Source organism: Peromyscus eremicus, chromosome 4 (genome assembly GCF_949786415.1).
Source record: "Peromyscus eremicus chromosome 4, PerEre_H2_v1, whole genome shotgun sequence".
Taxonomy (NCBI): Eukaryota; Metazoa; Chordata; class Mammalia; order Rodentia; family Cricetidae; genus Peromyscus; species Peromyscus eremicus.
Window position 1 is genome coordinate 100,539,464 of NC_081419.1, and position 24,006 is coordinate 100,563,469.

The following is a 24,006-nucleotide window of genomic DNA, read 5'->3' on the forward strand; positions in this document are numbered from 1 at the left end:
GAGTGACGACAGCCAAGACTTGGAACGGACTGACTCGTGCTTAGTAATGATTCAGTGTCTGTTTTGTCTTGCCACAGAACCACTACGGCGGGCTGGATGGAGGCCACTACACTGCCTACTGTAAAAACGCAGCCAGGCAGCGCTGGTTTAAGTTTGATGACCATGAAGTTTCCGACATTTCTGTGTCTTCTGTGAAGTCCTCAGCAGCCTATATCCTCTTTTATACTTCATTGGGACCACGCATAACTGATGTAGCCACATAAAGAGGTGTAGGTTATGAGCGCATTGATGTTTTCAAACCACAGAGGCACATCTCCTAATGCTTACAGAGATAACGGATCACTGCAACTGGCTATGTAGAGGAATTCCAGAATACTGGGGGCTGTGTTACTAGCACCATATAATCAGGTCAGTGCTGTTATCAAACAACAAAAACAAACTGACATTTAACAAGTATCATAGTAAGCATCCCTTACAGGTATCATTTATTTCAAAACAACTTTTTTAGTCTGCCCCAAAGTTAAAAATAATTCATCAGCCAGACATTTATTATTCTATTGGTATCAAACCATTGTAACCCTCATTTTCCTATTCACTGCTATAGCCTTTTCTCATTTCTAGTCCCAGCTTGATCCACTCTGAATATTCTAGAATGACCTAACGCAGATAGGAATGTATATGTACATATTTATTGCACTCTTGCACATCAGATCGCTGTATATAGTTGAACATGTCCTTCTGTGGAAAGCCGAGAAAGGAGTGTTGGTTGGTCTCTTTTGGCCTTTTCTAGGTAGCTGCAGGGCTTTCCTGGGGAAGTGACAAGGCAAAACTCTTTTTCTGTTGGCTCCGGGCTGTATTTGTGCACTAAATCTTTATTCTAAAAGAAAAAATGGAGACTTTAATTTTCTAAAAAGATTCATTTACATCTACATTAAAATCTTAATGAAAAAGAATCATTTGAAATCTTGTAAGTGTTCTGTCTCCCCTCCTGCCTAGTTTTGAGGGAGGGTCTTGCTGTGTAGATCTCACGAACCGGCCTCGCACTCACAGAGGTCCACCTGCCTAAGTGCTTTTACACAGACTTCAGTCACCACCCTGATATCTGCTTTAGTTACTCTGTAGAGGGAGGACTCAGTTCCACTCTCCCCACAAGTGGTACTCAGGTTTAAGAGCTGGAAGTCAGTTCAAATAACCCCCCAGACTCCTCTCCCAGTTCTGAAGAGTTGCGGTAAAGTGCGGAGTCAGTGTGCGTGTAAAGTGTGGTGAGAGGCAGGCCGTCCTCCAGAGCGGCGGCGGAGGAGGGTCCTGACCTTCCTCAGGACATCGGTGAACACTACACAAAGTTGGGGTGTGTGTTTTGTTGAGGATTTCATACAGGACTGTGTTTACATCATTTCCACCTCACCTTCTCAATGCCTCTTGTGTTCCCCAACTCTTTCAAATTCATTACTACTTAGGTTTCTCTCTCTCCCACACACATAACTTGCTCAGTCCAGAAGTGTTGCTCATGTTTTTAGAGCTGACGGTTTGAGATTGTATAACATGTCAGGGTTCTCATCCCTGGAGAAGATTGATTCTTTTTTTTGGGGGGGGGGTTTCTCCATGTAGTCTTGGCACTTGTCCTGGATCTCACTCTGTAGACCAAGCTGGCCTCAAACTCAGAGATCAGCCTGGCTCTGCCTCCTGAGTGCTGGGATTAAAGGTGTGCACCATCTCCGCTAGGCGATTTTTCCATTCTTAAGTAGCTTTAATTGCCTGTAGCTCTTCATCTAGGGATGGGACCTTGTAAGATTATCCCCATCTATGCTGGCACGTCAGCTGGTAGTGTCTCTGTGCAAGTCTCCTTGTGAGATTTTATGGGTCATATACAAAGGTACTGTCTCATAGCAGATGCCCTGCCCCCCTCCCAGATGTTCCCTGAGCCACAGATGTAGAAGTTGTGGTGTAGGTGTGTCTTCTGGGGCCAGGCATCACTTGGTCAGTTGTTCTCATTATGATTAGTCATCACCTCTGTGATGTCTCCATCTGCCGCCAAAAGCTTCTTTGATGGGAGTGGAGAGCTGCACTTCCTGTGGATAGTAGGACTCAGGATGAAGTTGGGAGCTGCACTTCCTGTGGATAGTAGGACTCAGGATGAAGTTGGGAGCTGCACTTCCTGTGGATAGGACGACTCAGGATGAAGTTGGGAGCTGCACTTCCTGTGGATAGTAGGACTCAGGATGAAGTTGGGAGCTGCACTTCCTGTGGCTAGGACTCAGGATGAAGTTGGCAATTACACTGGCAGGAGGAGGTTCTCCCCTAGGGCCCATCACCTCACCAGTTATAGGTAGTCGACTCAGTTTACCAGGCATGGATTCCCTCCTATTGAACAGTTTAAATCCGGTTAGTCCAATTAGACAGCTATTGGCTGTCCGCATGATACAGGTGCCACCATCGTACCTGCTGGGTTTCCTGCCTTGTTGGCCATTGTGGTTTATAGGTGTCCTGGCTGACTCTGACTACTGATTGCTTTCCTCTCTTGGCAGCATACATAGCATGCTGGGATACTACGAGAGCTAGTCCTCAAGGGCAGGCTTCCAGGTCGGTTCCAGCTCGAGTCCTTCAAGTCCTGTATCTGAAGTATGTGGTGTCCTCAGCAATAGGATCTTAACCTTCCAGCTCTGGAAGGCAGCCAGGGGCAGTGCAGCAGTCCATATTGTTGTCAGAGTCTCTTCTAAACAAAGATTCTGAGAGCAGTTATTTAACTTACAGGGGGAAGGTTGGAGCATGGGTTTCAAGTCCTTAAGATTTATATGTATTAGTGGGGGGTGTGTGTGTGTGTACACCTTATGGGTGCTAACAACTGAACCCAGGTCCTCTGCTAGCAGCAAGAGCTGTGATGAGCCACTAGGCCATCTGCAGCCCTTCGGGTCACTTTTGCACTGAACTTTTCCCCTGTGCTAGTGACGCTGAGGAAACATCCCCCCACTGAGCTATGCACTCACCTGTGTAAACAAAAATTATTGGTGCTGGGCTGGTTAGATGGCTCAGCGAGGACCCAAGTTCAATCCCCAGGACCCACACAGTGGAAAAGAGAATGAACTTCCACATCCACACAGGACAAAATAAGTGTGATAGAAACCCGGGGCATGAATCATTGACCTTTGAAACCTGCAGTTCCTGGGCCCCTGTGATGGCAGTGCATGGCTTCCGTGTGCCCTCAGTGATGGCAGTGCATGGCTTCCGTGTGCCCTCAGTGATGGCAGTGCATGGCTTCCGTGTGCCCTCAGTGATGGCAGTGCATGGCTTCCGTGTGCCCTCAGTGATGGCAGTGCATGGCTTCCATGCCACCCTTAGCGATGGCAGTGCATGGCTTCCATGCCACCCTTAGCGATGGCAGTGCATGGCTTCTGTGTGCCCTTAGTGATGGCAGTGCATGGCTTCCATGCCACCCTTAGTGATGGCAGTGCGTGGCTTCCATGCCGCCCTTAGTGATGGCAGTGCATGGCTTCCATGTGCCCTTAGCGAGCAGGGACCTATCTCCTTATGCTGCAGACTTGTCTAATAGAGGCTGTCTGTGAGACTTACAGACCTTAGTGATGGAAGTAGGTGGTAAAGATTTAATTGACAAAGCACATTTCCCTGCATTTTCTGATGGCTTGTTTGCAGTGATCGGGAGCGCTGTCCTAGCTCTTGCGTGTCTGTATCGGGATAGAAAAGGGCTGGCAGCTGTAGAACAGAAGATAGGCTGTGGCCGTTTGAACTGAAGTGTCTGGAATCTCACTGACTCGGGTATCATCAAAGCTGTACCAGGCCTGAGTTACTGCATTCTTGCAGAAGGCAGTGTAATGGCCACCATCCAGATCACCAAAGTGGTTCTAGGAAAGAAAGGGTGTAAGACATGGTTTCCACATGCAAACGCTCTGACAGAATAAAAATGACAAGGCCAAAAAGCTTTTTAAATTGTCTCTTATACTGGGGAAATAGTTTTGTCAAGTCTTAGGCAAAGTCTGACTTTGAATTGCTTATATACTGTACTCATTAACTCTTTAATAGAATTATAAAGGAAGTCAGACAACCTATATAAGCTTTTAAAATTCTGAGGTAATTTATGTATATGAGTGTTCAGCCTGCATATTTGCACCACATAATGCCCAGTGTCCATGGAGGCCTGAAGAGAGCATTGGATCCCCTAGAACTGGAGATACCAATGGTTGTGTATGCTGGGAACTGAAGCCTGGCCTCAGTGACTCAATGCTGCAACAGTAAAACTGAGTAGCTGGTTAAAACAAACAAAAAAACCAACAACCGTCATGGCCTAAAATATATTCTAGCTGGCTTTTTACAAAGTTTGCTGACCCCTCATATGAAGGAAAGAAAATAACATCAAGTGATAACGTTAGAAATGCTTCTGCCTTGCAGGCCCTAATCCTGCATCTGAACAGCATGAAGGAAGACTTAACATGTCCTAAGCCAGATGTAGCTCATACCTATAATCCTCAAATCCTATAAAACCATTAACACTAGGCATGGCCGCTGAAATCCCAACACAGGAGGCTGAGGCCCTTGGAAGGTTGAGGCAAGATGACTGCAGAAGTTGAAAGCTTGAATCATGTAGTGAGATCCTGTCTCAAAAAGAAAATGTCTAGCTTTTTTTTATTTAATGTGTGTTTCCCTGCATGTATGTCTGAGCACCATGTGTGTGCTGGTGCATGCAGAGGCCAGAGGAGAGTTTTGGGTCCCCTGGAACTGGAGTCACAGATGGTTGTGAGCCACAATGTGAGTGTTGGGAACCAGACCCAGGACCTCTGCAAGAGCAGCCAGTGCTCTTAACCACTGAGCCATTGATCCAGCCCCCTTCAGCCTTTAGGAGATAACCTTGTGCACTACAGAACCAGCACAAAAGAGGCAGATACCTACTTATGTTTCCTTAATCTCCGTCTTGTCTCTTCATATCATAAAAATGCAGGAAGCAGATTGCCGAGCACAAGGAGGTGGGTGGTAACCAGAGCACTCGAACTGTGAGGCCACACAGGAGCCCTGGAGAGCAGGGCTTAGGTTCCAGAAAACAAGAAGCTGAACTGAGGTCTCCACACCTCAATGGAAGGACAGGCTGAGGCACTTGCCACCAAGCCTGATGACCTGAGCTGGGTAGAACCCACGTGGTGGTAGGACTGATCCTTGCAGGCTGTCCTCTGACCTCCACATGCACACTCCATGTATGTGCCTCCACACATGCATAAATAATCTTTTAAATGTAAAACCATTAACACTAGGCATGGTGGCTGAAATCCTAGCATAGGAAGCCAGACTGAGCTAGTGGGGGAAACTACCTGAAAAAAAAAACCAAAAACAAAATACCAACCAGGGACAAAGCATGTGAAGGATTCTCAACATCATAGGTAATTAAGAAAATGATACTTAAAACCACAAACTATCCAGTATGGTGAATATCTTGTAATCCCAGTACTTGGGATGTGGTTCAAGAACTGCCTGGGCTACAAGAGCCTCAGTAGGTAGGTAGGTAGGTAGGTAGGTAGGTAGGTAGGTAGGTAGGTAGAGATAGGTAGGTAGGTAGATGATAGATAGATTGATTGATTGATAGATAGAGATGTAGGTAGGTAAGTAGGTAGGTAGATGGATGACGGACGGACGGATGGATGGATGGATGGATGGATGGGTAGGTAGGTAGATTACAGAGAGAATTTTTTTTTTTTTTTTCTGAGACAGCTTCTCTGTGTATCCATGACTGTCCTGGAACTCACTCTATAAACCAGGCTGGCCTTGCACTCACAGAGATCTGCCTGCCTTAGCCTCCCGAGTACTGGGATTAAATGTGTGTGCCACCACTACCCGGCTTTTGGTTAACTATTTTGAGAGCTGGTTAATAACAAGCAAGGAGAATGAGTGAGCTGGAACATGATGTAGTGGTGGAGCAAATGGCATTGTCACATTAGAAATCAAGTTGACGACTCTTCAAGGGTTAAGTGTACAGTTAGCATATGTCTAGCAATTCCCTCTTGAGTATGTATCCCCAAGAGAAACTGTCCACACAAAACCCTGTGTGCAGCATTAATGGTACCAGTCATAAAGTAGAGTCATCCCAAGTATTCCCAATGAGTGAATGAAATGTGGTATGTTCACACAGTAGAATGTTAACAAAAAGAAAAGTACATGCTACAACACAGGGAAACCTTAAAAGTATGCTGAGAAACAACATTCATTCCTTTAACCTACTTTAGAGGCAGAGGGACTTAAGGCCAGCCTGGTCTACAGAATGAGTACCAAGCTAACCAGGGCTACATATCGACATTCTGTCTCAAACAAAAACCCAAGATGAGGCAGTTTATGATTCCATTGTGTGATGTGCCTAAGATGGAACACCAAGAGAAACAGGAAGTCCCTGGCTGGCTGCCAGGGGCTGGTGGGGAGAAGACATGAGTAGAGAAGACTCTTAGGAATACTGAAACTGTTCTAGAATGTAATTGTGATGATAATGGACAACTGTGTAAACAGACACTAAATCCCACTGAACTGTACACACCTAAGAGAAGTTCAGTTATCCAAATAAGTATTTTCAAGTCTGAAAGACCAAAAGTTTACAGCCAGGCAGATAGTGACTGTATCTGTTGAGTACAGACACACACCACACACACACTGTGATCTGGAACGGTGCCACCCATAGACCCACATATGCAGACCTTGTCCCCAAAGTGTGAGATGGTAGAACCTTCCCTCATAGATGGGGACTTCTGAGAGAGCCTTAGGTCAGTGGGCGTGTGTCCCCTCTCAGTGAGTCATTGCCCTGACGTGCCCCTGCTGAGGCCTGTTAGGTGAAGAAGTAAATAGCTGCACTTTGGAAAGATTTGTTTTTTCCCCAGATGTGAACCTAGAGATGCAGACAGGCCAGGCAAGCAGTCTATACTCAGACCTGTAACACAGTAAGAAAACACAGACAACAGGAGAGAAAAACAGGCAAAAGACACAGAAAACAAACCTCAGTAGGACAGGCTAGGACACACCTGAAATCCCAGCACCCAGGAAGCAAGTTCAAGTGCTGTCCCACCGTGCGAGCAACTAGGTGGCCCAACAGAAAGCTCCCAAGTACAACAGGAACTTAAGGCGACCACACTTCCCATTGCTGCTACTGAGGTGAACGTGAGCAACTGCTTTGGAATGCCACTAGTCTGTTTACTAATGCTGGCATGTGCATACCCACCCGCCAGTACCGACTCCTAAAAATAGACTCCAAAAGTCCATGTACATCTGTTCACCAAAACGTGCAAGAGCAAGTACAGCAATACTCACGCAATGGAAGCCTATCCAGTGGTGAGAATGAACTATAGTATAACTATAGGATAGTAGAACTATAACTGAAATTAACAACAGAATTTTGAGCAAAAGGACCAGATCCCATGAGGACCTACTGCAGGGTGCATTTGCATAAAGCAGAATTACTGAGTTAGAGGTCTGGTTTCCGCACCTGAAGAGGAATAAGGACCATTACACACTGATGGTAATGGCTGAGCCTCCCCCTTCCCCTGCAGAAAGGGTTTCTTTTGTAGCCCTGGCTGTCCTGGAACTAACTCTGTAGACCAGGCTGGCCTCAGACTCGAGATCCACCTGCTTCTGCTTCCTAAATGCTGGGATTAAAGGCGTGCGTTACTTACTGCCCTGTTTTTACTGCATGGATGTGCTCACTGGACAGCTTGCCAAATTGTATACTCAGATTATATGTGTTTTCCTTCAAAAAACAGTTTTTCGAGACAGAGTCTAATGTGGCCCAGGCTAGCCTCAAGCTTATACAGGTGAGGATAACCTTGACCTTCTGGTCCTACCTCTACCTGCTGAGTGCTTAGAGCATAGGTATGCACCACCAGTGACAGTTTATGGTGTACATTGAAACCAACTAACGTTTTGTGGATCCTAGACAAGCCTGGCTCTTTGTGGCGGGACAGGGGAATGCTGGTGTTTCTGTTAAACCACCTGTAGAAAGTCTTGTTTTTGTACAAATAAAAAGCTGGGGGTGGGGGGTTGGGGCTGGGGCTGGGGCTGGGGTGTTGGTAGAGTGCTTGCCCAGGATCCAAACACCCATCGTGGCAATTCACAACTGTCTGTAACCCCAGTTCTAGGGGCTGTGGCATCCTCACACAGCCAAACATACAGGCAAAACCCCAAAGAACATTTAAAAAAAAAAAAAATGGTTTTCCTGAATCAGAAACAGATCTCGGGACACAGCACCTTTGAAACTCACAATAATTAACATCTACGTCTGATGGGAGAGAGGAAGAAGCCTCTGCAAACCCCAGAGGGTGGGGAAATAGCTGTGTGGAGAGGAAGGGTAAATGCTGTAAAGGAGACAGACAGCCTGCAGGGGAATAAGAAGTGAGCATTGTGCAAGTCTGAGGGCGGTTCTGACCCATGGAATGTGGGAGACCAGACAAGCCCTCCCCTCTGCATCTATTTAATATTTCTGAGACAAGGTCTCACTTATGAGTCCTGGCTGTCCTAGAACACACTATGGAGACCAGGCTGACCTTGAACTCAAGATCTGCTCTGCCTCATGAATGCTGGTGGTGTACAACACCACATCTGACTTCATTTTTCAATATACTACTGAGCAATAAGATGGACTGGCAGATTCAATTTCAGCATATCAGAGGGTCCTGTGACAGGCTTGCACTCTGGAAGGACCCCCACCCTCAGACAAGAGCTCACACCATGATCCAGGAGCTCAGAGAATGACTCTGCTCAGGCTGTTTCATGCAGGAGATTCTGGACTGTGGGGACGGCATACCCAATCCTTGGCTAGGACTCGGCACCAATCACAGCTGACTTAGAGCCAAAGGGAGCCCCTGGGACAGGCTTCAGCCAAGCATGGAGTCCTGGGACTGTTCCTGGTGTGTGGGTGCTGGCTAGAGTGCTTCATGATGACAAGGCACACTATTAACATGGACCTGACCTCGAGGGGTGCACGTGGCCACCAAGTGGAAGGAGGGAGGAGGCAGAAGACAGGATGTTCTATTCCTTTAGTATTAGGAGTTTGTTTTTTGGTTTTTCGAGACAGGGTTTCTCTGTGTAGCTTTGCGCCTCTCCTGGGACTCACTTGGTAGCCCAGGCTGGCCTCGAACTCACAGAGATCCGCCTGGCTCTGCCTCCCGAGTGCTGGGATTAAAGGCATGCGCCACCACCGCCCGGCAAGGAGTTTTAATATTAAACTCACCACCACTGCACAGAGGTTGTACTTAGGATGTTTCCGGAAAATTGGACAGATGTAAGGCGTGAGGTCCAAGTTCATGAGTGGGTAACGGACGTCTGTCCTCAGCTTCCTCTTTACTGTACCCTGGATGTCAAACCTGAAGAAATAACAAATGCATGAAATTCAAAATAAGTTTGTAAGCCACTTATGAATGGGGTCCACATGTCTAGATACATTCCAAGTACAGTTAGAGTAACTTTTGAGATAATTATCTGGTATATAAATTACTTCCTCATTGAAATATATTTATAAATGGCAAACCCATCGGCCTCACCAAAATGAGTCAACGAGAGAGACAGTGTAGAACTCAGCAAACCTTGCCTGGTGTGGAGAGAGCAAGGCAAGCTTTCTTTCTCCTCTCCGGACCTCCCTCCTCTCTGGACCTCCTCTCCCCCGAGTCTCACTATGTAGCCTTGACTGGCCTAGAACTGTATAGTCCAGGCTGGCCTCACACTCCAAAATCAGCTGCCTCTGCATCCAGAATGCTGAGATTAAAGGCGTGCGCCACCACACCTGGCTCCTGTCGGTGTTGGCACTGTTAGCGTCCTGGTTTCAAAGCTGAGATCTAAATCTAATGTTTTTTTAGTAAGAAATTCTGTTCACATCTTTCACGGTAGAAGTCACCAAATCTAAGCTCTTACCAGAATCATTCAGAACTTTTAAAAAAATGTTCACTCAGAAAAATGTGCTGATTTAGGTATGAGGCAGGGGAATTACTAGATGAAATGGGTTATTCTTGGACCATAAAGCAGGAAACCCTATTCCCCAAAACTAAGGGGATGCCCTGTGTGGTAGTTTGAATGAAAATGGCCCCATAGGCCCATAGGGAGTGGCACTATTAGAAGGCGTGGCCTTGTTAGAAGAAGTGTGTCACTGGGGGTGGGCTTCGAGGTTTCAGCAGCTAAAGCCAGGCCCAGTGTCACTGTCCCTCTGCTGCCTGAGGATCCAGATGTAGAACTCTCAACTACCTCTCCAGCACCATGTCTGCCTGTTGGCTACCATGATTCCTGCCATGATGATGATGGACTAAACCTCTGAACTATAAGCCAGCCCCAATTACATGTTGTCCTTTATAAGAGTTGCTGTGGTCATGGTGAGTCTTCACAGCATAAAACCCTAAGACACCCTGTGACCTGGTCTCCTAGGCAGGGATCATCCCCGGAAACATGAAGTGTTTTATAGACGGGATATTCATGCTACACAACACAGTGGCTTTTTTCACATTTCCCCAGTGTGAAAACAAGGCCAATGTCTACCAGCTGGCTAATGGAGAAATAATTATACATCTACAAAGTGGATTAGAACACAATAACAAGGACCTACCACATACATCCGCAGGCCACCTCAAAAGCATTCTGTCAGTGAGAGGAACCAGACTCGAGGCTCAAAGCATCATGATGTAGGGTGTTCTAAGGCCAAACCGTGGGGACGGAAACAGATGAGTCGTTCCCGGGGTGGGCTGTGGGGATGGGTCAGGGGTAGAGGGGTTTGCCGTGCAAACATAAGGAGCTGAGTTTAGATATCTGGCACCCATGTCAACGCCAGGTAGCATGTGGCCCACCTGTAACCTCGGCACTCAGGAGGCAGAGACCCTAGCACAAGCTGGCTAACTGGATTATCCAAATAGATGAGCTCTGGGTTCAAGCCAGAGACACTGCCATGATACCCGAAAGTGACTGAGGAAGACACCAGACCTCAGCCTTCGGCCCACATGGGCGTGCACACACAGCACTCGCACAGAGGGAGGCATCCACATACTTGAATTCCCTGGGTTTGTGGCAGAGGGAGAGCATGGTGGTAAAGAACCATCAGAGAATTTTCTGGAGTGACAGATGTTGTTGATACATTGGTTGCCACTGTATGCGTTTGTACAATTTCATATACAAAATACATTTCATATGTGTATTTTTAAGAGGTTCGCTTATTTTGAAGCTTTATGTACATAAGTGTTTTGCCCTTGTGTGTGCGTGTATACCACATGAGTGCCTATTGCTGGTGGAGGTCAGAATAGGGCCTTGGATCTCCTGGACCTGGAGTTAGAGGTGGTGGGCCACGATGGAACCAAACCTGTGCACGAGCGAGCAGCCAGTGCTCTTAGCTGCTGAGCCATCTCTCCAGCCCGTGTGTAAATCTATCTTAATAAACTCAAAGCCAAAGCTCCTTAATGGGGCCATAGAACTTGGCATGACGGGATTGTGAGCCAAGTGCACATGTGGAGAGGGAATGTAGAGAAGGCTGCTTCTCTCCTCCTCCCATCATGGCTCCCAAAGGTCAAACCTAGGTCATGGGGGGTGATACCCACTGAGACAGCTCTCTGGCCTTCAACTTCACTTCTAAGAAATATATTCTACCACCAAATTACCATAGCATGAGTGAGTTAAATAATATCTCACTTATATTAGTGATTGACGGGGGAAGGCCCAGCCCATGGTGGGTGGTGCCACCCCTGGGCTGCTGGTCCTGGGCTCTATAAGAAAGCAAGCTGAGCAAGCCATGAGGAGCAAGCCAGTAAGCAGCACCCCTCCATGGCCTCTGCATCAGCTCCTGTCTCCAGCATCCTGCCCTGTTTAAGTTCATTATCAATAACCAATAGGACCTGGTGGCAGTGGCGCACGCCTTTAATGTCGCCGCTATCCAACATCACTGATTTGGTTAGAGTTACTATTGCTGTGAGGAAACACCATGACCAAAGCAACATGGGGAGGAAAGGGTTTAACTTGGCTCCTCCTTCCACATTACAGTTCACCAAGGAAGGAAGGCAGGGCAGGAACCCAAACAAGGACAGGGACATGGAGGCAGGAGCTGATGCAGAGGCCATGGAGGATGCTGCTTACTGGCTTGCTCCACCTGCCTTCTTACAGAGTCCAGGACCACCAGCCTAGGGGTGGCCCCACTCACAATGGGCTGGGGCCTCCCCAGTCAATCACTGATTAAGAAAATACCCTACAGGTTTGCCTACAGCCTGATCTTATAGAGGTATTTTCTCAATAGAGGTTCCCCCCTCTCAGATGACTCTAACACAAGTGATCCCTTGCTGACACACAAACACATCATTTATTAAACATAACCTGTCCTTTCTTGTTTCCAATATCTCATATTAAAATTACAACGTGAAACAGACTTCTCACCCTGACCTCTTCAATCCTTGGGCTTCACTTGCCACTGAGGCTGCACCTTCACCAATGGCCTCTTGCAGCACCAAGCCTCAGCTGTTCTCCATGACCAGTACCACATGGGAGACTCTTACACATCACCAAGTTCAGATGGTAGCACAAGGTACAACCTTGGCCTCCTATGGAACACGGCTTCTGCGGGCTGACTGACTCGGAGGAAACTTCTGAGTTTCACCCCAGGGACACTGGTCTCTTTAATCACTGTTAACTTCTCACGTCCAGCCAGCCATCATGGTAGTCACAGCAAGCAGAGGTTTCACAGCAGTGGCCCTGGGTCTTGTTAATCACAGCTGAGTTTTCAGTCCCAGCTGACCAGAACACAGAGCTAATTCACAATAGCAAATATGCAGCAGCCCTGACTGTCTTTTTGTTTGTTTGTTTGTTTTTAATTTGAGACAGGGCTTCTCTGCATAGTTTTGGTGCCTGTCCTGGATCTCTCTCTGTAGCCCAAGCTGGCCTCAAACTTACAGAGATCCTCCTGGCTCTGCCTCCCGAGTGCTGGGAATCAAGGCGTGTGCTACCACCGCCCAGCTTAGTCTTTAAATAGCTCTCAACTTCCCTCTGGAACTTCATAAGCCAGGCCTCCATGGTCTCCAGTGCTCTCAACATCCTTATCTTCCAAGGTCCTACAAAACAGCCCACTGAGCTCTCCACACTCATTGGCTTTTCTAGCCCCAAGTTCCAAAGTTCTACAATCCTCCCCAACATAACATGATCAAGTCTGTCACAGCAATACCCCATTACCCTGGTACCAAGCTCTGTCTTAGGGTTACTATTGCTCTGAGGAAACATCATGACCAAAGAAACTTGGGGAGGAAAGGGTTGACTTAGCTCACCATTCTACATCTCAGTTGATCATTGAGGGAAGTCAGGACAGGAACTCAAGGCAGGAATCTGGAGGCAGGAGCTGATGTAGAGGCCACGGAGGGATGCTGCTTGCTGGCTTGCTCATCATGGCTTGCACAGCCTGCTTTTATAGAGAACCCAGGACCAGCAGCTCAGAAGCAGCACCACTCACCATGGGTTGGGCCTCCCCTATCAATCACTAATTAAGAAAATGCCCTACAGGCTTGCCTACAGCCTGATTTTATGGAGGCATTTTCTCAATTGAGGCTCCCCCCTCAGATGACTCTAGCTTGTTTCAAGCTAACATAACACTAGCTGGCACAGTCACTCTAGTGAATGAACAGGTAAGTCTACATCAACAGAAGATACATTAGAGAAGCATGAAGGAGGGAGAGGGGAAACGTGAAGGTGTTGCTTAATGGGTACAGGGCTTCTGTCTGGTGTATTGAAAAGTTCTGGAAATTGTGGCGGTTGGCATTTAACATTGTAAGGGTAATTAATGCAAAGGGATTACACACTTGAAATGATCAAAATGATAGATTTCATGTTGCATGTATTACAAAATTTAAAAGAAATTTCATATTAAACTGAAATCCAGTCCAGCACATGGATTGGACTCCTCATTTTTCACTTCTCTGACACTGAGGACTAAACCGGGGACACTTTGCAGCTAAGCACCCACTTTATCACTGATTTTAGAAAAGCTACATATTAAATGGATAAACTATTAGTATGTGAATGACATCTCAGTAAAACTGTTGAAAACCGTCTGCCCACAAGATGTCGAAATCCACGTACCTTTTTAAGTGAAAAACAATTATTTTTGGTGCTTTGGAAATAGTGGACCTCACAGCTGTTTCTTGCTTGATTTCACAAAAAGAACAATGGATTTGGTTGTTCCAGGTCAATGTGTCTTGTTGGAAAAAACACTGGAGACAGTCCTGTTGGGGGAGAAAGAGCACGTGGTGACCAGGGATCCTGCTGACACTAGAGTATAGCAGGATGGTTGTGTGCGTCCAGAATCACAGCCCATTGGAGGTGGAGGCCGGAGGATCCTAATACAAGGAGACCTTATCTCTCAAACAAACACACCAACAAAACCATAAAACTTTGGAGCCAGGCAGTGGTGGCACACGCCTTTAATCCTAGTACTCAGGAGGCAGAGCCAGGTGGACCTCTGTCAGTTCGAGGCCAGCCTGGTCTACAGAGTGAGTTCCAGGACAGGCACCAAAACTACACAGAGAAACCCTGTCTTGAAAAAAGACAAAAAAAAAAAAAAAAAAAAAAAAAAAAAAAAACCCAGAACCCTCCCTCCCACCAAACAACAACTTTGAAGAGTTGTATAAATGTGCTTCTGGGAGTTTTTCTAAGGAACAGACCCAGGAGTTACGACGCTCTACCACCTGAGTCCTGTAAAATCTACCTAGCACGGTTTTTTTGTTTTGTTTTGTTTTTTGAGCTGGGCTGGTGGCTCACACCTTTAATCCAGACACAGGAGGTGCCCTACAAGTCAAAGCTAGCTTGATCTGCATACCAAGTTCCAGGTCAGCCAGGGCTACACAGTGAGACCCTGTCTTAAGAATAATAAATACAGGCCGGGCGGTGGTGGCGCACGCCTGTAATCCCAGCACTCGGGAGGCAGAGCCAGGCGGATCTCTGTGGGTTCGAGGCCAGCCTGGGCTACCAAGTGAGTTCCAGGAAAGGCGCAAAGCTACACAGAGAAACCCTGTCTCGAAAAACCAAAAAAAAAAAAGAAAAAAAAAAAATAATAAATACAAATCTGCCTAGCAACAAGTGATGCTTTTTCACCGAGCTGCTGAGATGGGCTTAGGTTTTTTTCCCACTATGAATTATCACTTTAACTTTTCTGGTTTATTCCAGAATAATACAGACTTTGAAATTCCTAATAACAAATCAGACATCTATTTTCTGTTATAAATCTGCTGACTCAACAGAGGGGAGAGCAGTTTGAAAATTGATCATATCTCATGGTTTAGGGGTGACAGTTTACAGTAGATGAGTCAGAGCGCACACCCCAGGAGATGACTTCTCTAGCCAGGCCCTGCTTCTGCAAGTTCTTGGTTTAGAGGAAGGGGGCGGGTACAGACTGTTTCCTTAGACCCGCCAGTGCTTCCCTCAAGACTCTGGAGTTCTTTAGTAATCTTTAGCCTTTTGATCTAAGGGAAAACAAAATAAAAAGTAATAGGGTTCTGTTCCCCGACTATACATACGAAAACTGCTGCCAGCAGATGTTTTTTCAATCTCAAAAGAAAAATTTGTGCGAAACTCTGCAAGAAAAGTGTTCCCTGGTTCCTGATTGCTCCTAACCAGCCACTTCCTTTCACATCACCCCACCTCCCCACTTAGAGATTAGTTCTGAGCACTGTGGTGAAGGAAATCAGAGAGGCAAATCAAGTCACCAGATTCCTCTCTCTTCCCAACAGAGCCCACAGCTTCCATCCAAAGCGTAAGATGACTAACAGAGTCTTAGAGGCTGGGGAGAGGCTGAACCATTAAGACACTGGCTGCTCTTGCAGCGGATCCAGGTTCAGCACCCATGTGGTGGCTCACAACTGTTTGTAACTGCAGTTCCAGGGGATCTGATGCCCTCTTCTGGCCTTTTTGGGCACCAAGCATGCACAGGGTGCACATAAATACATTCAGGCAAACATGCATACACTATGTAATAAAAATAAATCTTTATAAAAGAGTCCATTATAGCTAGTCCTAGCCATAAAGTATAGAGTATGGAGGTGGGAGTGAGTCATAAGGTCACAAACTCCCCATCTCAAGAGACTGAATAAACCTCACCCATATTTATAATTTTAAGTGAGGCTTTGTCTTGAGTACCTCTAGAAATACAACTAAATTTACAGTAACTATTAACCATAGGTTGCTTTTCCAAAAAAAAAAAAATGCTGTTCATTCATGGACTTTATTTATATCTTTAAGGCATACAACAGCTGTCTCCTACTAAAATTGTAGGAAATCACAGCCATGACTGTAATCGTACTGTCTGGGAGACTCAGGCAGGGTTACTTGAGCCCAGTGTCCCAGGCTGGCCTGGATGACACAACAAGAAAACCCTGTCTCAAAAACCAGAACATGTATTCAGGAGCTGGGGCTCCTACCTGAAGGGAGCATTCACACTCGGATGGGATGGGGAGGGAGAGGACGGTGAAAACTTCGTTCCTGTAGGTGCAGTTCTCACACTTTAAACATGTGATGCTGTAACTGAGTTGTCCTTCAAACAGCCGGGTGATGATGGACGTCTCGCTGGCCATCACCTTCCTGCAGCATCGTTGGGCAGATCTTTTCTCATGTGCTCTTCTCTGGCAGTGCTGTGGAAAGGGAAAAATTTCTCTTGGTCATCTAGTGGTTATAAGAACCATGCAAAATAGGCTGCCTTTTCTATTTGACCAGAAAACAGTTAGTTTGGATCCAGCCAGAACACTTAGACCTTGGCAGCATGTGCCAGGTGTGATATTTCATAACTCGGCTAGTTCCCTTTTCTAGATGAAACTAAAGGATGATAAGAATTGCCCTGGCAGGAGAAGAGATACTTCAAGGAGAGGCATTTGTGTCCTCCTTTTGGCTATCAGAATATTAAAAACGATGGTCCTTGAGATACTGGATTGCTGCTCTCAAGGCTGAACGAAGCCTGGTGTGGGTGGAGGAAGAGCTGGTCTCCCAGGAAGAAATTAAGCACAGTTGCAACGACTTATCTTACTGTCTTGTAAGAAAGATGGGCACGGAAATAATGAGGGGTCGGTGACGGGCAGTACTCGCTTTGAACAGACTCTTAGTTATGTACAGTTCTAGCCACCTGTTTAAACGTAAACCCTATGTCATTACCCCAAAGTTGACATGGGAACCACCGAACCTTTTTATTGGTTTCTCTTCCCAGTCTAGCCCCACAGGATGGATCTCTCGGGTCTTCCCAGTGTTACTGTCTCTGATTGTCCTACTGAAGGAGGTGGAGGCTGAACCGAGCTAACTTTGACCCTGTTAAGAGCATTGGTAACAATTTGGCAAGCTAGGCTGGCACTTGCAAGCAAGTTGGCCCTGAGTGGAGAGGGAAGATTCAACAGGACCCATATGTCCCCCTAGAAGGCTTTTCTGGGGGACTTCTGATTTTTGGTTTCAGCCAGCGTGAGCTGCTTCAGACCTGAATTCAGCAAAGCGAGACAACTGGTTAGACACATTGTTCTGAACTCAGGTAAATCTCTCCTGGTCAGTTCGCCCAGGGCTTTGCCTTCTTGTTGGGTTGGAGGCTTTTTTGAGCTACTTGATTTCTGCTGAACCATTTGAGCTAATATCCCTTGAATGTCTGAGCAAATTTGGAGTACTCTTGGGCTATTGGCCATCTGTCAAATTCCAAGGAAAGCTGGAATGTGAGTATTTCAGATCTCTCCTGTATTACCTGCACTTGGAAAAGGCAGGAAGATTATGAGTCATATACCTGCCCAACACAGTTAAGACTCTGTCTCAGAAAAAAATAAAATGAAAATAGATATTTAAAAAAAAATTTCAGGAGCTGGAGAGGTAGTTCAATGATTAAGAGCACTTACTGCTCTTCCAGAGGATCTGGGTTCAATTCCCAATACCCACGTGGCGGCTCTTAACTGCCTGTTAACTCCAGTTACAGGGGCTCTGGTGCCCCTTCTGGCCTCCATGAGAACCTGGCAAGCAAGTAGTACACAGACATACATGCACATAAAATAAAAATTAAAAAAATACTTTTAAGTGGAAAAAAAAGCAAATCAACCAATAAACAACAAATATCCTAACCTGGACATTTTTGTCAGGACCCTCAGCCCTGCCCTACTCAGTGCAAGGCAGGACACACACACACACACACACACACACGCAGATTTTCTGATAAAGGTGCACATCTCCTAGCTCCAGGCAGTTAGTTCTTACCTTTTTCAAAGCTTCATGAAGCTCATTGAGGACGTAAATCAGGAACTCCTGTGCATCTTGCTGTGTCTTTTTCAGAAAAGCTGGGTAAAGACTGCCAAGAGCCGACAGAAATATCTCTGGTGAGACACACTCTGAGTCCCCAAGCCACATATCTGTCATCAGGTAGGCAAAGGCGGTGGTGACATCACTGCAGTCCCTGGGAAGAAGAGAGGGTCAAAGGGCAAATATTCCCTGCTGGTTGAATGAAAAGCGAAGCCCCAGTTATGGAAGCCCAGGCTCAGTCCATGCCCCTGCGTCAGTTCTGTCTGCCCTCCCTGCTGGGCTCCTCCCTGATGTGCTATCAAGGGACCTACAGTGCCCGGGCTTGCACAGCCCTTCACAAGGACTCCAGCAGGTCCTTCCTCGGGGACTCGGGGTGGGGCAGAGCTCAGTGAAGAAGCCTCTTACTTCTGAAGAGCGGTGATGTACTTTCCGGAGAGGAAGTACTCCACCAGCGGAGAGATACTGCACAGACACTGCAGGATGGCGTTCATGTAGCAGGTGTTGCCCAGGTTCCGCAGTCCTGTCACGCCCTGGAAGTGTGGCTGGGTCTCAGACTCTGGCAGGGAGTCATAATCTGCACACTCCGCGCTGTGTGGCCATATGGAAGGAAAGGGTTTCCGGGGAAGAGTGTGAGGGTGACAGCGAGGCCCCTCGGCTTAGGAAGTAAGTGCTTGTGTGGCTGGGAAGCAAGCTCCTGGACCCCAGGCAGCCCCCGAACTGACAGCTCTCTTGCTTCACATCTCAAAGTCAGCTGTTACCTGCCACCAGCTTGCCAAGAAGGGGGTTTTGCTCATTTTGTTTTGAGATAGGGTCTCCCTATGTATCCCTGGCTGGCCCAGTATTGGCTATGAAGACCAGACCGGCCTCAAACTCACAGAGATCCCCCTGCCTCTGCCTCCTGGGTGCTGGGATTAAGGGTGTGCACGGCTATGACACTGCTGCGGAGGATTGTTTTTGTTTTTGTTTTTCAAGACAGGGTTTCTCGGTGCAGTTTTGGTGTCTGTCCTGGATCACACTCTGTAGACCAGGCTGGCCTCGAACTCACAGAGGTCCACCTGCCTCTACCTCCTGAGTACTGGGATTAAAGGTGTGCACCACCATCACCCGGCTGGGGAGGATTCTTAATGAATTTTCTCTCACACTACTCTCTATCAAGGACCGAAGGATTTTAACCTAGTGTCTACCACACAAGGAATGCTGTACCTCCCTTGTAGGGTAGTTGTAAGAGTTATGCAGGTGCCATGCTTGGTCCTAGATTACATAGTGAATGATAGCTTTTAAAAGAATGCAGTGGGGGGGGGGCAACTGCAGAGATGGCTCAGAGGTTAAGAGCATGGACTGTTCTTCCAGAGGTCCCAAGTTCAATTTCCAGCAACCACATGGTGGCTCACAACCATCTGTAATGAGATCTGGTGCCCTCTTCTGGCCTGCAGGGATACATGCAGGCAGTGCACTGTATACATAATAAATAAATAAATAAATAAATAAATAAATAAATAAATAAATAAATAAATAAATAAATAAATCTTTTTTAAAAAAGAATGCACTGGGGGCTGGAGAGAGAGCAGTTAAGAGCACTCAATGCTCTTTCGGAGGTCTCTGGCTCACTTCCCAGCACCCACATGGCAGATCACAAGTGTCTATAACTCCAGTTGCAGGGAATCTGATGCCCTCTTCTGACCTCCAAGGGCACTGCTTTGCTTTGGTGCACTTATATGCTGGCAAAACATTCACACACATAAAATAAAAATAAGTCTTAAAAAATATACACTGACTTATTTAGGCTTGCTTAATGGTAAGAGACGGGATTGGAACACCTGCCTGACTTGCAGAGATGAGCAGCAGGCTCCAGGAGGCCTCCTTTCCCTAGGCAGCTTCCTTTTTGTATGTGACCTATTCCAGCAGGGCCACTCAACACCTTTGTTCTTTATGATTTTTCTTTCCATGTCCTGAATCTAAAACTGGTGTCCCATGATCCGGCCGCCTCACTCAGTACTTGTGTTCACAGGTACACCCGTCTGAAAAGTGCTCCGATACATGGAGGGTCGTTTGCACTTTTATTCACTGACGTCACAGAGGCCTTGGACTGACTGCTTAGGAAGTACATGCATGTTACCTTTTCGGGGCCTTCACAGGTCAAATCCAGCAGAGCCCTCCCAAATGCAACATGTGCCCCAACTCCTCTGGTAAGGCTCTTCCCCCATCCCTACGGTACCTACGAAGGCACAGTACATAGAGGCTCACAGGACACAGTAGACCCGGAAGTCATCTGCCGGGAATGGCCGCTGAGAAGTCATTTTAATGGGAGCACGGTGGGTTTTCGCTTCTACTCAGGAGCTAAGTTTGATCCTTTAGACTTCATTTCTCCAAGACTGTTTCCCTGGCTTTTTTCTGCTTTGTTTGGTTTTTAAACAATGTGAATGCTCGTGGTTGCTGCAGACTGAGTTCATCTGACTGAGGCCTGGGCCACCTTGGTCCTTTCCTTGCATCATAATCGTCTCCTTTCACCCCAAGGTTCCAGTGTGTTGTCAAGGGATACGGGCGTGTGTTTGTCTGAGATGTTTTTGAAAGGTCAACTTTCTGAGAACCAACTGTCCACATCAGGGCTCTCCCTCCATTGCTCAGGTACCCGTATGCCAGACACAAGCACACACACAGATGTTCGTCCCCTGGATTAGTTGGCACTATGGCAACCCTGTTCTCATGGTCCCTAGCAGAACATCTCACTCTGTGGAGGAAGACGGCTTTTCTGATTCCAATGCACGCTGCAGTGCAGTCACCAGTACTCCTTCTTGGGAAGGGACACGGTGAGACATGGACACATGACCTGTAGCACACAGGCTTATTATAAGACTTACAAGCTATGACCTGATGGGCACGCATGGTTCTCTGAGCTCAGACATGTGCTTCAGACTGGGGAGGAGGATGGCACCCTCACTCTAACTGTGACCTGGGAATGCACCTGTGCTGGGACCCCTGCTGCGGCTGGCCTGCTCTTCCCTGAGCAGATCTACTGAGGCAGCCGAGCAACAGCGGAAAGCAGACAAAGAGCCCTTAGGACCAATCACTTGGCTTCTCTGTCCCACGCAGGCCAGGTAAGGGTACCATCAAAATCCAGCTTGGGGAACCAATGAGCTTTGCTGAGGTCACTTATAGCGAGTGTGGATGGGGGGCGTAGAAGCACCGATGACTCAGCCGGCTGCGTCACTAAAAACCCACCCAAGTATGAGTGACAACTTGTGGGAGCTGGACTCTGGGAACACACACAGCCTACAGACATTCAATGGGCTGGAGAGCGACCTTTCTGGGTTTTTTTAATTACAAGCCACACATTGCACCACACACACACATTATACCAAAGCATATCCCACCCCCGCACAAAGCTAAGAAATATGCATCTATTATATCCATAATGGTGCCCCTCCGTGGGGTGTGTGTGTGTTGAGACTCAGAATTCACACCCATAATCCCAACTGCAAACCTTTCCAGATTTATTTTCGCTCTCCCCCTTATTCCATGAGACTCACCTGCCTTCCCACTTCCTGGCATGGAACACCCATGCCTCAGCTGCACACCATGGCACTGCCCCACAGCATGCCCTCACCTCATATGGCTCACACTAAGTTACAAAAAGAGAGGGCTGCCTCTTAATTTTTCCTCCTCTTTTTGGTGGTTTCTTTTAATCTGCTCCTCTTAGATTTCTTTCTTTTCTTCTAGTTACCTGAAAGTTGTGCAGTATTTTCAAAATCTACTTCCATGTACTTTAAATATTTTGACAATGTGAAAGTGTAGTCTATGTCCTTTTAATATATTTATGACTAAAACTGAGTAGCAGGGGTAACTATTATTTTTAAGCTCTGGGTGATAGCAGATTTGTGTTATAAACATTTATATTAATCTCCTTAGCATCTCCCGGTGAGGCTGGGAGGGAAGGAGTTCACTGGGATGTCACAAAGGAACCTGCTGCCCGGGCAGCTGTCTCCTGTCAGTGAGAACGCTCCTGTGTAGTTAAAACCCTCCATGCTGCAGCTTTGGTTCCTTCTGATAGACCAGGAATTAAAGCGCCAGGCATTTCCAAATGGTCACTCTGGTGCAGTTACAAAGGACCTGCAAAGAAGACCTTGTCCCAATCCCGACTTCATCCAGTCCTTTCTTTTCATTGTGGTTTTGACAGCACCCCTCTTGTAGACTTTTCTAGAATATCACAGGGAAATTTATAGTGAAAGGAAAGATTAGGTGCCTGACTTTGGAGGTAAGTGGGCCACGTCACCCCTATGAATACGAAATCCATTCCACAAATATTGATAGAACCTTGTAAAATTCCCCAGCACATAATCCAATGGGCTGACCCCTCCCTGCTTAGCCCATGCACCCCAATCTTTCTGGGGTGCTAAATTTATATTTGAACTGTCTGTGTCACAGCTGAATTACTTAATTCAAGAAACAAGGATCAAGGAGAAGTGATCTCTAGTAAGAGAGCACAGTGTGAAATTTAGGAGAGGGAGGTTTACCCATACTTAATTTTCAGTGTGATGTGATTTTGAGATCAGTGGGGCCTCTCTCCACCCAGTTAGATGTATAGATGTGATGCAGGGACTTGGGACTCCAGAAACTCAACAGTGAAAGTTAACTCAAGGCTCTCGAATTCTCTCCCAATGACAGAATAAACAAGCAAAGTGAAAGCAATCTTTCTTGGGAGAAATCAAAGAAAAGTGAGAAACTAGGGAAGAGTGAGTGGAAGGGTTCCCAAGAGAGGAATAAACATCGAGCTGGCTGGTTGTCTAGGACTTTTTTTTTATATAGGATTTAGAGCAGATACTGGACAAGGACTGAGAATCCTATCCGAGCCTGGCAGCACACACTTTTTTAATCCCAGCACTTGAGAGGCAGAGGCAGGCGGATCTCTGAGTTCGAGGCCAGTCTGGTCTACAGAGCGAGGGACAGCCAGAGCTGCTACAGAGAGACCCTGTCTCAAAAACAAGCAAACAGAGAACCGTGCCTCAAAAGCAAACAAACAAGAACCCTGTCTCAAAAGGAAACAAAGAAACAGAGAACCCTATTGCGATTGGTTGATTCTCTGCATGCACGTATCAGGGACTGGGCCAATTAGAGGTTGACACACCCTGTGCATGTTCGTCTGGCCCACTCAGGAGAGTGGTCACCCTCTGAAGCCTTCTGCTCATCTCTGACTTGCTTTGTTGGTCCTGGCTAGTTCATTGGCTGTCAGTCTGGCCCAGCGTTGCCAGCTCTGCCAATCTTGCAGGTGTTGCTGATCTGACCTGCGTGGGGTGTGTAAGCATTCACCAGTTCTCGTGGCTCTCGTGTGTTTTAGCATAGCAGGGAATAACACCTATCACGGTTACCAAGACATAGCTGCAGTCCTTTTTGGTGACCCCACACTAGCTCCATGTCTATGGGTGGTGTCCTCTGGAGGTTTAGTGTTAGAAGCTGTCCTCACCTAAAGTTCAGTCTGTTATATTTAGCCACATTAGAAAGTAAAAGTTTGAAAGCACCATGCCTTGTATGTGTCTTCCAGGGCTTCTTCATGGAGCTGGCCAGCCAACTTGCAAACATCAACTTGCTTCCCAGGGTAAAAGGGGCCAAGGAAAAACACTCTGACCTGGACTTGACCCCAGGACCAGGGTTTGAAACGCCACCAATCCCTGAGCTTGGCCCGAGTCAGGCTTCAGAATTTCACCAATCCCTGAGCACACAATCCCACCAATCCCTGAGGTCCCTGAGCACACAATCCCACCAATCCCTGAGGTCCCTGAGCACACAATC

General features: G+C 46.9%; 2 protein-coding genes across 7 annotated transcripts in view; one reads left to right on the top strand and one right to left on the bottom strand.

Moving 5' to 3' along the window:
- The window catches only part of Usp8 (ubiquitin specific peptidase 8), a 54,665-nt gene extending 53,712 nt beyond the window's left edge, over positions 1 to 953 (top strand). Inside the window, exon 19 of the mRNA XM_059261327.1 lies at positions 78 to 953. Within this exon, the coding sequence (XP_059117310.1) occupies positions 78 to 263 (186 nt within the window). The 3' untranslated portion in view covers positions 264 to 953. The remainder of the gene's footprint in view (positions 1 to 77) is intronic.
- Positions 954 to 1,593: 640 nt separating this feature from the next.
- Positions 1,594 to 23,924, bottom strand: Usp50 (ubiquitin specific peptidase 50). 6 transcript variants are annotated; one of them, XM_059261328.1, is made up of 7 exons: positions 23,681 to 23,924; positions 18,628 to 18,810; positions 18,181 to 18,376; positions 16,389 to 16,598; positions 14,056 to 14,198; positions 9,203 to 9,335; positions 1,594 to 3,857 (listed from the first exon to the last, which is right to left on the bottom strand). In XM_059261328.1, the coding sequence occupies exons 1-7, from the start codon at positions 23,794 to 23,796 to the stop codon at positions 3,666 to 3,668; spliced, it is 1,173 nt and encodes a 390-aa protein (XP_059117311.1). In that variant the 5' UTR covers positions 23,797 to 23,924; the 3' UTR covers positions 1,594 to 3,665. The 6 variants fall into 6 exon arrangements, with proteins under 6 accessions (XP_059117311.1, XP_059117312.1, XP_059117313.1 ...); XM_059261329.1 differs by lacking the exon at positions 23,681 to 23,924 and adding an exon at positions 20,467 to 20,718; XM_059261330.1 differs by lacking the exon at positions 23,681 to 23,924 and adding an exon at positions 20,442 to 20,717 and having other exon boundaries at positions 18,628 to 18,752.
- Positions 23,925 to 24,006: the final 82 nt, after the last annotated feature.

What these genes read in the sequence shown, in the direction of transcription:
- Usp50 (XM_059261328.1), bottom strand. Translation starts at nt 23,796, where the DNA reads ATGTTTGCAAGTTGGCTGGCCAGCTCCATGAAGAAGCCCTGGAAGACA. An exon ending in ATTGTTTTTCACTTAAAAAG is followed by an intron (nt 9,336 to 14,055) that starts GTACGTGGATTT and finishes TTATTTCTTCAG; the next exon opens with GTTTGACATCCAGGGTACAG. An exon ending in ACAACCTCTGTGCAGTGGTG is followed by an intron (nt 3,858 to 9,202) that starts GTGAGTTTAATA and finishes TTTCTTTCCTAG; the next exon opens with AACCACTTTGGTGATCTGGA.